The following is a 14,567-nucleotide window of genomic DNA, read 5'->3' as shown; positions in this document are numbered from 1 at the left end:
AGTGCGTGTTATGCGTATGGGGAGCGCCGTGTCTGCCAAGGGGTAAGACTAGGTATTAGGTGGTAGGGTGTCCTAACTTTTTCCTCAGTTAGAATATGCATTTTTGTTGATATATTTGGTTTAATGAGTAAAACAATGTTAATTTTTGTTGTTTACTTGCAATTAAATCTTTCTTTTCCAGAGATAAAGAAAAACAAGATCGGACATTGATATGTGAACATTTCTTATTATAGAACTGAATATTTAATGGCGTGGCCTAATTTTTTCACATGACTGTAAATAAAAAGCAGCAGTATGGGAAGTTTTTGCTGCTCAAAAAAGACAGAAAATTTTGAAATGCCCTGCGAATTCATTGCCAATCATAGATGAGCGATGAGCGCAGGCAGAGGGCGATGCGTGTCGCGGTCGCTCGCCGCTGCAGTAGCATCGCGCACCTTGTGTTGGCTTTCAGCTCAACGGCGATGGCTTTCACATTTCGCCATCGCTCATCACCTTCCGTGTGTTCTGCTCCCTAAAAAAGGTGCTTAGGGGCATCGCTTATATCTCCATCTCTGCCATGGTGACTTTTTCTCTGTGGCACCAAACCCCGCAAGACTATGGTGTAAAGAAGCCACCCGGGATAACGCTCACAAATGTAATAAAAATTTTGTTTTAAAAACTCACGAGATGTTGTTGTTACATCAGCAGACTGCAAGGCAATGCTGCTGCGCACTGCCAATAAGTGGACGGGAGTAGAAGTGCAGCCAGTGAACGGTTTATTTCCACCAAAACACACATATAAGAAATGATACAGCTGGATTTTGAATTGCTACGAGAATTGCGTGACGTATTATCACGGTATATCTCAGAATAGATTTTTTTAAAACCCCTAGTCAATAGTCAATAAAAATAAAGAAAACACATTGAATGACAAAGTTTGTGATGTTTATTTAGAAAGGGGGCTTGAACAAATAACTTTAGGCCCAATTTACTTGTTTGAATAATTCTTGGATTTAACAAGGTCAGTGAGCTATGCATCAAGGTCTGCCTCCTAAATTAAACATTCTTTGTAGAAATTAGGCACATTAAGAATGATGAACTTCACCCCCAAAACCAAATTATTGTTAAATTGCACAGGCATACAAGAAACAATCCAAAACCCATTGAGACAAAAGTATGCATAAAAGATGCAATGATGAAAGAGGAACTGGATAGAATATATAGACTATATATATATTATATGTAAGTATAAACCTTATATATGAAGCATTACTTTTTTCTTTTCACATAGGGTGCACTTTTACCTCATGGTACATCACATTCGCCAGGGATGTGGACTTCCAACCCACTACGTTACGCTTTACAACACAGCCAACCTCTCACCAAACCATCTCCAAAGGTTACTTTAGCCCAGTGCTTCTCAATTATCTTCTGTCACGCCCCCCCAAGGAAGATGTAAATGTTTCGCACCCCCCCAAACTCTCTGCCGCCACTGTAAATAGTATCATTTGTCTATAAAATTACTATTATAAATACGCATCTGCCTAACATTGTGTCCTTTTTTTCTAATAAAGAAAAAAATTAACAGATCAACTTATAATAAAGTATAACTTCATTAACATGGTTTTGTTTGTAACAGAGAAGACTTGACGTGCATCAATTTGCCTGAATTTTTAAAAAAAATTCACATCCAAACTAAAAAATACACTCAAGGTACATTTTTGACCATTTGATACAGAAAAATAAAATCAGTAAATAATAACAAATTAAAATTGATTGGAAACATTCACTCATGAGGACAATATGCCAAAAAATTTGACCGAAAAAACAAAACTGAACAAAAGAGGGAAAAAAAAGGTGTCCTTGGACAGGACAGTTTGTATTTTTGCTGCTCACAGTATTTACGTCCTTTGCAATGGTGTGGAGTTATTTTGCAATGAGCATGCTAACAATGCTCACTGGTTTACTGATATAACACTGAAAAAGAAGGACGATTGTTGGCAATATTCGGCACGTTTTCACTGAAAAAAATCAAGCGGCTTAACAATGAGATTGGGGTCTAATGTCTTTAAGTGGCGTCTTAATTGATTTGGCTTCTGGCTGTCTGCTATAATTTTTTTTAGACACAGCAGTGGTCTTTCATCATCACCCACTGTATTAAAAGTCAAAGCTAAAAGGCAAACGGCACGAAAAAAGCGCATTCACGGCGGCCGAGGGAGAGCCGTAGGTGAGGGCGGTCGTCGTGACGATCCCAAGCCGAAAATGGCACTTCTCGGGCGGCGACGTGAGAACCGGACAAGACAGTGGGTCGCTGCGTGAGTGAGTCCGGTCGGAAAACGGCTTTTGAAAACGGCGGCGGCACACTGCTCTTCATATCTGTTGTCTGTGTGTGCTGAGTGCTCTTCCTTAGTTCAAAAATACTGCGCGCACTCTGAAAATGAGAGCGCCACTGCCACCTACTGAGTGGATGTGCAAGTACACTTTATTCCAGTACGGCAAAAAAAAAAAAAAAAAAAACATGTTCCCCGAGGACACGTGCGCCCCCCCTGGCATCGCTCTGCGCCCCCTCAGGGGGGCGCGCCCCACTATTTGAGAAGTACTGCTTTAGCCAAATATGAATCCAAATAATGCTGATGTACTTTTCAAATGGATTTCCCTTTTGAATAAGCACTATGCACTTAAATGGTAACACATTACATGTTTAATGTAAACACAGCACACGTTATTGTGTTGACAACTCGTTTTAACCAGTTGACAACTCATTTCAACCTACTGCTAACCATGTTAATGTATTGCCACACTGGTTTTAACATCTCATTTTAACATATTGGCAAACTCGTTTTAATGTATTGGCAAACTCGTTTCAACGACTAGTTACTGGCAAAGGCTACATGCTAAAAACTTTACCTTTTCCCATAGTTCCCCAGTGTTTGGGCATGCACAGTTGATGGCTTTATGAGCGAAACAATGGCAAGGCACAGAGAGACAGTTCCAGTTTGACCTGAAGAGACCTCAATTTGAGGATGGTGTGTTGGAGGTCAGTGTTGGGGGTGAGGGACTGTAGCTCCTTCAGGTAGCCAGAGATGTTGGTCAGGCACATGTTGGTGAAGTGGGGTCTGATACGAAAAAGAAATTGCTTTGAAGTTGAAATCGGACTGTACAAATTTAACCTAAATGATTCATTCTAGTAAGGGGGTATTCAAGCTTGTAAGGCGACAAAGTTACCCAATAAGACAGGATACTATTTAATGATGTAATGGAGGGATGAAAGTGATTTTGTAACTTTTGAGATTTAAAACAAGAATTGCCTAAGCATGGGCCGGCATTATAACCTTAAACTACTGATGCACCGATACCAATACCAGTCTCGGCAGGGGGGTTGATACGACCCAAAATAGTGGTATCGGTATCGGCAAGTACCAACAAGCAGGGTGGAGATAACATTTACCGGTCCGGTAACACTGAATGCAGGCTTTTTTTCCCTTACACTCTGTGTTGTGTGATCACACGTGATTATTTTGCATGCCAAGCAGCTATCGCTATTAACCTGCTCCAGACCAATGAGACCCGGCCAATAGTTGCTCTTAACCAATGCCCGGGCAGCTTTTTCATCATATGGAGGAAAAACAAACTAGGAGTAAGATTCACTTTGTATTAGTCTTTTTCCTGTTTTGTAAAGGTAAGCAGCAGCCTGACAAAGCCATGATAGCAATGATTTCACATCTAAGTATGTAGCTCTTTGGAAAAAAAAAAATATATATATATGGAGAGGTATCAGTATGGTATCAGTATCGGCTAATACAGCACAGCCAGGTACCCTACCGTTCAAAAGTTTGGCGTCCCTTTGACCCCAAACTTTTGAACCGGATTGTACATAATAAAATATCCCATATGATACACTACTGTTCAAAAGTTTGGACCGGATTGTACATAATAAAATATCCCATATGATACACTACTGTTCAAAAGTTTGGGGTCTTCCAAACTTTTGAACGGTAGTGTAACAGTATCGGGGCCAAAAAATGGTATCGGTGCAACACTACCTTAAACCCAAATTTCCCGGTTTCACGGTATTGCAATTATAGCTCTAAAATGTGTTACTTTGAGATATCTGGGTTTAGAAAAAAAAAACTTTTTTCCATTGAACAGGATTTTTATTCTTCAAACGTTTAGGTTAGTTTAAGGCAAAATATTTTGTACAACATAACAAAATATTCTAAATAAATTATAAACACAGTCCTATAGGTGTAAAATGTAAATATTTTGGTTCCCATTTTTGACATTTTAAATTTTTTTTTTAAATAAATAAAATGTTTATTTAAAAATAATTTGTTTAGTAATAATAATTTAGCAATCATTTTAATTGTATTAACATTCTTTCCTTTTTAAGTGGAAAAAAAATCAAAAAGGGAAAAGTGGGAAGTGTATTCTGGATCTACCCCATATTCCTGCCAGGGGGGTTAAGGGTAATATAAAAATTAACCATATTAACCAGTAGAGTACTTTCTATTGACAAACAACAAACAACAGTAGGTTTCATTATGATAACCATTTGGTACAAGGTGTGTTCCTTCATTCACTGACCAGATTGGGACAAAGTAAAAAAATCAAAACCGGTGCATGCCAGTGCCACTAAGGTGGAAAACGACAAAAGTTCATGTCACCGAAGGTTACGCCGGGCCAATCTGACTGTGACCATAGCGTGCTCAACTTTTGAGAAAATTAGTGTCCGTTTCCGCGTGAGAAGTAATGTTAAAGTTAGCAAATGCACCACGGACAGGTACCGATCCCTGGCACAATGGTTGGGGTTCACTGCTCTTGAGGCCTACCGTTCAGAAGTGGGCACTTTGCTGGGGTCATCCACATAACCTGATAGGAGGTGGTGGATGCACTCCATTAAGTGAAGAGGTTTGTTCTGAAGCTGCCAACAAGGGTCCTTTGAAGGAAAATGTTCATGCATCGTTATCACTTTTCCTTTTTGACATTTTTTAATGACTGATACTGTAACTGAGATGATACGTGGTACTTGGCACGTGCCTTGATCCTGAAAAGCTGGTCGTACACCTCGAAAAGGCGCGGCAGCTGAACCCCGATCTCCCGCATGATGTCGGTGACAAAGCCTACATCCCAGGAGAGGCGGCAAACCTCCTGCTCCAAATACTTCACCAGGAATTCTACAAACATATAATGGACACAGTAGACACTGCACCATACAGTACTTACCATAGAACACATAGCACAGACGTCAACACATGACATATCAACCACACGATGTATAAACTAGCTAATGTGTGTGTGTAAGAACACACAGTTAACAGGGTATAACATTTCATTTTAAACTCACACAACACACACACAAACAAAACACTGCACTAGGAAGGAGTCCACGGTGTGAGTCTACAGCAGTGGTCTCAAACCGGTCCTCAAAGGGCCGCAGGGGGTACTGGATTTCATTCCAACCAAACGAGACAAATACCTTTTCACCAATCTGGTTTCTTACAAGTGTAATCAGTTGATTGCAATCAGGTGCTGCTTATGTTAGTAGAAACCTCATTGGTTGAACTGTTTGTGCTGGATCTGTTGGAACAAAAACCAGGATCCACTGCGGCCCTTTGTGGAGTCGGTTTGAGACCGCTGGTCTACAGAGAGGACATGCTAAAACGAGGCGCTTTAATGTCAGGAAAACTACTAAGGAACAAGAAATGATTTTAATTACACACCTATGAGCTACATAATCAGCACAACAAGATGCACTAAACTGGGAGACTTACCTAGTGGAAAATATTGCGGTGTTCCTGCATAGATCTTGCCCAGCGAAACAAGCTTCAAACTGAGGGACCGCATTCTGCTCACCGGACTCATGGCCACCGTGTCCGCCAGCTCTGGAACACAAGATTGGCAGCATCCAATCAGCAAACAACAGTGGAATCAAATGCTAAAGAGAACAAAGAGAAAAGGTATACACCTTTCGCTTGGATTTCCTGCCACAGCGAGTTCACTAGATTTGAATCGGAGTGTCTTGTATAGTGAATGATGGCCAGCTTACACTCTGACAGTTGGAAGTGGTCTGCATATTCCCCATAGAGCTGCAGACATGATATCACACAGATACAAATGACTCACATTACGTCACCTGGAGGACTCCTGGAGCGCAGACCTCCACCTAAGCAGGTTACCTCAAAAGTAGGGGTAGGAACCTCCAGGTACCTCACGATACGATACAAGGCTCACGATAGCCAGGGTTAGACAATAAGGGAAATTAGTTTAACGGATTAGTTCAACGGATCGTCGCATACGTTTCTTCGAAACAACATGGCTGTGTCAATTTAAAAAATCGGTCTTTATATATATATATATATATATATTAGTGGTGGGACTCGATTAAAATTTTTAATCGAGTTAATTACAGGGTCTGTAATTAATTAATCGAAATTAATCGCATTCTAATTGAAAACCATATATTGACAAAACAAATCGTGTTCTCAATAAAAAAGCCTTTTTGAGCTTAACAACAAATTTATTACTGTTAATATGTAATGTCATCAGCATACAATTGGTCAAAGTGCTAATACAGCTATTCAGGTTTAAAGTGTTTCAGGCACCCGGATTATTTATGTTCTTTGAAAACATTTTTCTTTAGATAGTTACTGTTTTTTAACTGTATACATAACTACTTTTCAGTAGTTACAAGATAAAACTATGAGGCATAAAATATTGCCAAATATTTTCTTTCAAATAGTGAAATATAAACACTGATAATTAAACTGCAAGAAAATAACAAAGTGCAACACTTCAACATTAAGTTATTCAACAATCCGTACCAATTGTTGTGACTTTTCGTTCAATCTCCCAAGACTCAGCTACCGAAAAAAAACTGGTCTGCACGGTTTACTGTTTAGCGTCTGTCGTTGGCTTTTTGCACAGTCAGGACGAAAGACGCCAAATGACATTCATTGTTGACGACTTGTATTGTATGTGCGGTCACTCCGTAATAGTTAGAATTGCTCAAGAAAGTCCAGTGGTCCCGTGTCAAACCAACATACTCAACAGACTTCAATCGGTCTTCTTTGGTCTGCTTTTCGTCATCGAATAGCAGCTTGCACAAGCGCCGGCCGAGGCAGCCCGCCGGGTGCAACCGTGACCGCCAAGCCGACCGCGCCGGGACCCTCGCCGCCACTGCGCCCTGGTTAAAGGGTGGGGGGGAAGAGGGGGACGAGGAAGGCCCGCGGCCGTGTCGGCAGCTTGCACAAAACAATGCTCTTGTCCATTGTCCCATCAGGATGCGTTTTATAAGGGAAAACTAGCCCCTAACTGTCCAAATAAAATGTCGCCTCCCATCACTGCTGCTGTTAGCGTTTGTTTGTGTGCGTCAGATTTACCGGCGTACCAGAAACACATGATTAGGAAGGTTCCGCATGCGGACAAATGGAACTGAAACAATTAATTGCGTTAAAATTTTTAACGCGTTAAAAGCTTTATAATTAATTAATCGAAATTAATGCGTTAAAGTCCCAGCCTTAATATATATATATATATATATATATATATATATATATACATACATATATATATATATATATTTCTGTCTACATCCCTGTACCCGTGTATAATGCGCACCATGATTTTACAAGTTGATTTTGTGGAAAAAAAAGTTTGCGTTATATTCGGGAAATTACGGTAAATGTAACGAAGTAAATGTAACTCGTTACTACCTCCCTCTGGTCACTTCCTGCAGATTTTGGGTTAGAGAACAGGAAGCAAATGAATAGGCAGTGACTCAAAATCTACAGGAAGCGACCATCTAAATGGCCTAAAATGAACAAAGTTAGCTGTAAATTCCCAGAAAATTGTAAAAACTGGCTGCGAATGCTCTGCTTTCGAATGAACAAACGTTCATTCAGCCCTCCCAGTCTAAATGGATTGGGCGTCTTGCGCAGGCAGAATATTTTGTTAGCAACTTGTTGGTTCCTTTTTTAAACAGTGACACCTTTTTAAAATGATATATTGATTCTTTGGCAGGAGCATATCGATAACCCTTTGGCATACAAAGTATCACGATTTCGATATTTTGTCACACCGCTAATCCAAAGCATTGACATATTTGATAGAGTGGGTACTAACTTCTTTCTTGTCTTTCCTCTCGTTAACTGACCTTCCCTCCAAATTGGAGATAAACAGGCTGATCCGTCATCAGGTTATTGCGAAATTCGTGTTCTGAGACCTTTGACCTCATTATCTTAAAAATTAAAGCACCTCTTCTGTTTTCATATTACAAACATATCCAGCAAGTTATTATTTATTTGTTCTTCAGTTATCTTGAACACATAACCTCCCGCTTTGCAAGTTCCACCTACTGGCAGAGGTAATTTGTTTTTTCATCCTTTTAGCACAAAACAAAAATGATCTGAAATAATTATCTTGTCTTAATATAGTCACAAATTTACAGTGTGATCAGCAATGATTTGATTGTATGAATGGCAAAAGGAGAGCTACACAAGATTTGTCGTGGCATGGTGTTTTAAAGTGCCTGTGACACGAAAAAGCATGTTTATTTCAAAATACACACAGTATTTTATGCTCCTGAATGAAATGGACCGCTTGGATGTGTGTGGAAGCGATCGCTATATTTTAGTTTTTTGAATCCCGTGCCATGAAAACGAGTGACTTCCGGCAACAGTCTCAAGTTGAGAAAGAGGGCACTGTGACGTATACGGAGGAAGGTGTCCTCTTCACTATACAGCCGTACTGTTGTATGAGAAGGACTAAGGATTCAGCTGATTTTGCAATTAATACGTTTACTTTTCGCATCACGCCAGCCAAATGACTGCAGAAAAATCATGCTGTACGAGGGAGAAGCGTGTGCGCCTTTTTGGGGTTTCAAAAGGTTCCCATTCACCGGTGGATATTGGCCAAAACAACCACCTTTACTGTGGGAACATGGGACTTACGAGGAAGTGAGTAAACATCGTGTTTTGTATTATGTCAAATATTAGGATCATTTTAATATGCAGGTGGCTTGCATTTTATGGCTGACATGCTCTTTGTCCCCTCGGCCGACGACCGGCGGCTTGTCACACATCCCCCCGCCGGGAGAGCACTATACTCTGCTTACTGCCCTCTTTATGTGCCCAGTGTTCAGTCAAATTTTCCGACCGATCAGAAATTGCAACTTTGTGTTAAAAATAGCCGCGAATACAGCAATTACAAAGTAAACGCTACAAACTTTCTTTAAATAAACGACTACTTACGTTTGATCATGGATGGTCATGTAAAAAGCTCTCCTCATACACATTAGCTGCAAATGTTAGCTGCACAACAACTGCAGCCGCCCTCCTCCACTGAGTCTCTCTGTTTATGACTTTGCCGTGTAGAAAAGCACTGTTTCGTCATATTCGTGTTGACCATTTGGCAGCGACACGCTCCGCCGACGTCAGGTCATTGTCCAGCTGCTTCCCCGGCGAGCTCTGCTGTCCTTAGTAGCAGGGCAACGAGCTGTAAACTACTCTCCGCCGGGCGGTTTGCCGATCGGCAAAGACAATCGACAACCCAGTCATCATGTGAAATGACCCGGGCTAGTTATGTGTGATTTTCCGCTTCGAAGACTTTGAAACATCACCCGGTTCGGGTTAGCATGTCGGCTAGCTGTCACACCTCTTGGTTTGTTTACATTCTCCGTAGCCGGGGAAGGGAAATGACATAAGCCCGATTTAGGTGGCATAAAGTATCGTTCGGGAGGTGCGACAGTAAAGTTGAAGTCGACAGTAAAGGTGAAGTTGACAGTTTTGACCATTATGGAGTAATTTTGCCATGTCGTCCTGAATAAATGCAATTTTGTTATTTCATATGCCATTTAGCACAAGACTTATTTGTCATGACCATGCCATTTATTTAGCTATTGGGGGAAAATACTTGGATAAAAAGAATATCCTGTAAAAATATTGGAGTAGAGAGACTGAAACAATGACATTTTGCGACTCTCTTCGTCACGTTTTCCACGTTCTGAATAATTCCCCCTCAACGGGCTGACTGGTCCTTCTCAAGCCATTTATTTAGCTATTGGGGGAAAATACTTGGATAAATAGAATATCCTGTAAAAATATTGGAGTAGAGAGACTGAAACAATGACATTTTGCGGCTCTCTTCGTCACGTTTTCCTCGTTCTGAATAATTACCCCTCAACGGGCTGACTGGTCCTTCTCAAGTCATTTATTCAGCTATTGGGGAAAAATACTTGGAAAAAAATGAAAATCCTGTAAAAATATTGGAGTAAAGAGACTGAAACAATGACATTTTGCGGCTCTCTACGTCGCGTTTTCCTCGTTGTGAATAATTCCCCTTCAATGGGCTGCATACTAAATCAGATGAAATAGTTACTACGCTGACGTCATCCACCTGTTGGGGAAGCTAGAGCCCTGTAATGGTAGGCGTGGCTAACAGGCAGATTAAAATTTCTCATCATCTGCACTTTGCTAAATTGTTATATATAGTCGAATAGTCTCAATATATGATTCTAATTGACATAATAATCCTATTTAAGACTTTTTTTCTCTTGTCGTATGCACTTTAAATCACCCTGAGACATACCACAACCAATTTTAAACTGAATGGCCTATTTGCCCTACAATTGTGAAGCTTTTGTATGCGACTGCCAGCGTGGTACAAAACACCACAGGCATAACTTACAAATTAACTTATTATGTGTCACCTTGGTGATGTTCACAAGTTTCGAATCCAACTGAGAAATGGCATTTTTCACCGAAGCGCGATTGGAGTACTGCTGGATCAGCGCCTCCTGAATCTGAACTTGGATGCGCACCACCTAGATGAATGCAAAGTAGCATTAGTCTTGTGGAATTCTGCTTTTTAAAAATTTTCCAAATCACTCAGGGCAAAAAAATGGAAACAAGGTTACAGAATGTGTATTTGTATGTTGTAAACAGTTTTATGTATTATTTTTATCTGCATAATACCTCTCTCTTGTGGTCAGGAGTCAGGACGCACCAATGAGTAGGAACACTCAAATTCTTACCATTCTTCCACAATAATGTGAGGTGATTTTTTTTTTAATAAAAGCATGTTACAATTCTTTTAACTCGGTAGTGGAAGGGACTTTTAACTAGCTAGCTAACTATTAAAGGTGACTGACATCTAATCCATTTGAACTGGAAGGGCTGGCAGTAGAGATTAGTCAATGGAAGTGAAGCATGATCAGTTAAATGAATAGGACATCTGTCACCATTATTGTCAAGACAGTGAACAAGTAAATAGCATTTCATTTGAGATATGAGTGTTTTAAGTTTTGAGCTTCGCCACTGAATAAATGACTGTATTTTCCAGACTATAAAGTGCTCAGCAGTGTATCTCATACTAGTCAAATGATGTCATGTCATCGAAAAAAAAAAACAAACAAACAAAATTCGCACCGACCTATAAGTTATCTTTTTTGTGGGGAAAAATTTACGTCACTCTTAACAAAAACACCCACACAGGCCACCATACATATTGTGCACGACAGGCTAATTGCAGGCAGGACACTCAAAAATGCACAAATCTAACAGTACAGGACCTCACTCAGCTTCTCCATTTCATAGCCACTTCCACATACTTCCAATTCAGAAACACCATCTACAGGCAAAAGGAAGGATTCGCCACGGTAGACACACTGTCTGCCATCATGTGCGGTTTCTTCATGGAACAGCCCCAGATGAATACAGACCCACACTAAGGAAACGCTACGTAGACGACATTCTGGAAAAACTAAAAACAGGACATACACAACGACTCACGGACCACCTCAACCCCATAGACACCACTGGCAGCATCAAATTCACCCATGAAGAGGAAACAGATCAATCCATAGCCTTTCTGGACAGAAACATACATAACACTGTTAGGTTTTGTGTTTGTTTTCTCCTAGTGTGACTTGTCCCTGTGATTGCCCATTGCTTTCACCTGTGTGTGTTCTCCCAGTGTATCCTGCAATCTGCATCCACCTGTGTTACCCAGCTGTTCCTCGTCTCGTTACCCCTTGTCTGCGTGTGTGTATATAAAGACCCAGTTTCTTGTCACTCCTTGTTGCGTCATTGTCAATGTACTGGTCCACGTTCATGCCTGCGTTCCCCCCCAGTTCCTTGTGTTACTCGCCCTGCTTTGAAAGTAAGTTTTGTTTGAACCTTGCCTTTTGATCCCTAGTCCTTTTGTTTGTACTTTGTGCTTTTGTTAGTCATAATTAAAACCATTTTTTGAGTTCTCTGCCACCTGCCTTGCATTATTGTTTCACTGCATTTGGGTCCACACAACCTGCCTGCCCGCGCATTCCCTGACAAACACAGACAACGGCCACATCTAAATAAAAGTACACAGAAAACCCACATCCACCGACCAATACCTTCTATGGACATCTGAACACCCCACTGTCCACAAACTGTCAGTAGTCAGAACATTACATGAACGTATGACAATAATCACAGACCCGGATGACAGAACACAGGAGGAAAAACTAATACAAAATGCACTAAAATGGTGTCAGTATCCACAGTCAGGAATAGTAAAAGGTGCAAGACATGTCAAAAACAAGAACAGCACAACACAGGGGGGAAAGAATAAACAAACCAAACCAGAACAGAGATATGGTGACCTTGCCATACATGAGAGGAGTCACGGAATATATCCAAAGAGTCATAAAAAAATACAACATAAACACACCGGTCGAACCACACACAACACTCCGCCAGATATTGGTCCATCCAAAGGACAAAATCCACCCAGAAAACAAATGTAACTCCATATATGAAATTCCATGCAAATCATGCAATAAATCATACATCGGGCAGACAAGGAGGAGCCTTATTACAAGAAAAACAGAACACAAGAAGGATTGTGAGGAGACAACAATAAGACAAACAAGGGCAATGAAAGAATAAGCACAACAGGAACATCACAACTCAGCCATCACCAATCACTGCAAAAGGGAAAACCACATTATGGACTTGGAAAAGGCCAGAGTCATCTGCAACGGAGAAAACAAATATCAGCATTGGATCAGGTAGGCCATTGAGATCCTCAAGCAGGGCCCGAGGACCATCAACAGGGACGAGGGTGCTTACATGCTCCCTACTACCTGGACCAGCATCATGGATGAGGGAATGGTCAGCAGAGGGCGTGACTTGCATGTCAGTCTGACAGGCAAGTCACTCGCCTGTCAATCTCACAGGCGAGTCACTCGCCTGTCAAACTCACAGGCGAGCAGGCGAGTCACTCGCCTGTCAATCTGACAGGCGAGTCACGCCTTCATCCATCATATGATAAAGATGCATCACTCCAACAATAGTTACTCTCTGATAAAGGTGGAAGTGTGCGCCGAAACATGTCAGGTAATTAAAACAACTTAAAACAATTGACTGGGATAAAAGAAAAATTCAACTAAAAATGTTTGTCATCCCCAAATAGCTATTCACTAGTAATACTTTATCATTACTTGGCATCGAAACCACCTCAGTGGCAAATGGATGCTCCTTTTACAAGTGGTCTAATAAAAAACACAGCTACAAAAAATATTGGTGTAGAGAGACTGAAACAATGACATTATGCGGCTCTCTTCGTCACGTTTCCCTCGTTCTGAATAATTCCCCCTCAACGGGCTGACTGGTCATTCTCAAGCCATTTATTTAGCTATTGGGGAAAAATACTTGGATAAAAAGAATATCCTGTAAAAATATTGGAGTTGGAGTAGAGAGACTGAAACAATGACATTTCCGGCTCTCTTCGTCGCGTTTTCCTCATTGTGAATAATTCCCCCTCAATGGGCTGCATACTAAATCAGAAGAAATCGTGACTTCACTGACATCATCCACCTGTTGGGGATGCTAGAGCCCTATAATGGTAGGCGTGGCTAAACGACAGATTAAAAGACTAATTTCTTGTCATCTGCGCTTTGCTAAATTGTTGTATATAGTCGAATCGTCTCAAAATGATTGTAATTCACATATTAATCCTATTTAGGACTTTTTTTTTCTCCTGTCGTACGCACTTTAAGTTTAAGGCACAACTGTTTTACAGCCTATACTTTATTTTCATAGGCTCAAGACACTCTTAACTGTACCTCCATTTTCTTTTCCAGCTCAAGGAGAAGCTTTTTGTCTGCCACCTTAGCAGAGATCCAGAAGGCGGTCTTAGCAAACATAATGGCCCGTGCAAGGTATTCCAGTCGCTGCTTGAGGGAAATCTCAGTGCTGTGTATTTTTACAGTAAAGAAGCACACTGATGGTGGTATAACGACATTGTTCGGTGTTTGTCACCTTCACACACCTATGTATGTCAACGAGGCATGACAAGACATGGGCAGCTTCGCCAAAGTTGCGGTTTTTCTGGTAGTAGCGCCACAGAACATCCATGTTGTGCACCTTGCTCTGATCCTGTTTGATAATATGAATGAGATGCTCTTCAAGGTACGGTGAATTCACCTGGACAACAGAAGGTACAAATAGAAAAGATAATCATTTTTCATTCTCAATATATATATATATTTTTTTTGACTCGTGCACGGGACACATTAGTTAGAGTAGGCAAAAACGCTTTATTTTTATTGT

General features: G+C 40.7%; 1 protein-coding gene across 11 annotated transcripts in view; it reads right to left on the bottom strand.

The window, feature by feature from the left end:
- Positions 1-2,657: 2,657 nt before the first annotated feature.
- Positions 2,658-14,567, bottom strand: part of LOC130919180 (nuclear pore complex protein Nup155-like) — a 53,634-nt gene continuing 41,724 nt past the window's right edge. For 8 of the 11 annotated variants that reach the window (XM_057841673.1, XM_057841674.1, XM_057841677.1 and 5 more), the window contains 8 exons: positions 14,287-14,441; positions 14,081-14,210; positions 10,685-10,798; positions 5,945-6,065; positions 5,751-5,861; positions 5,017-5,153; positions 4,809-4,915; positions 2,658-3,095 (listed from right to left, as the gene is read on the bottom strand). In XM_057841673.1, the coding sequence (XP_057697656.1) occupies positions 2,933-3,095; positions 4,809-4,915; positions 5,017-5,153; positions 5,751-5,861; positions 5,945-6,065; positions 10,685-10,798; positions 14,081-14,210; positions 14,287-14,441 (1,038 nt within the window). In that variant the 3' untranslated portion in view covers positions 2,658-2,932. Of the gene's footprint in view, positions 3,096-4,808; positions 4,916-5,016; positions 5,154-5,750; positions 5,862-5,944; positions 6,066-10,684; positions 12,989-14,080; positions 14,211-14,286; positions 14,442-14,567 lie in introns of those variants that run through there. The other 3 variants (XM_057841671.1, XR_009063900.1, XR_009063901.1) reach the window with 3 other exon arrangements.

The sequence above is a fragment of the Corythoichthys intestinalis genome, chromosome 7 (assembly GCF_030265065.1).
Source record: "Corythoichthys intestinalis isolate RoL2023-P3 chromosome 7, ASM3026506v1, whole genome shotgun sequence".
NCBI classification, from domain to species: Eukaryota; Metazoa; Chordata; class Actinopteri; order Syngnathiformes; family Syngnathidae; genus Corythoichthys; species Corythoichthys intestinalis.
Note: the sequence above shows the minus strand (reverse complement) of the source record. Positions and strands in the feature narration are given on the sequence as shown.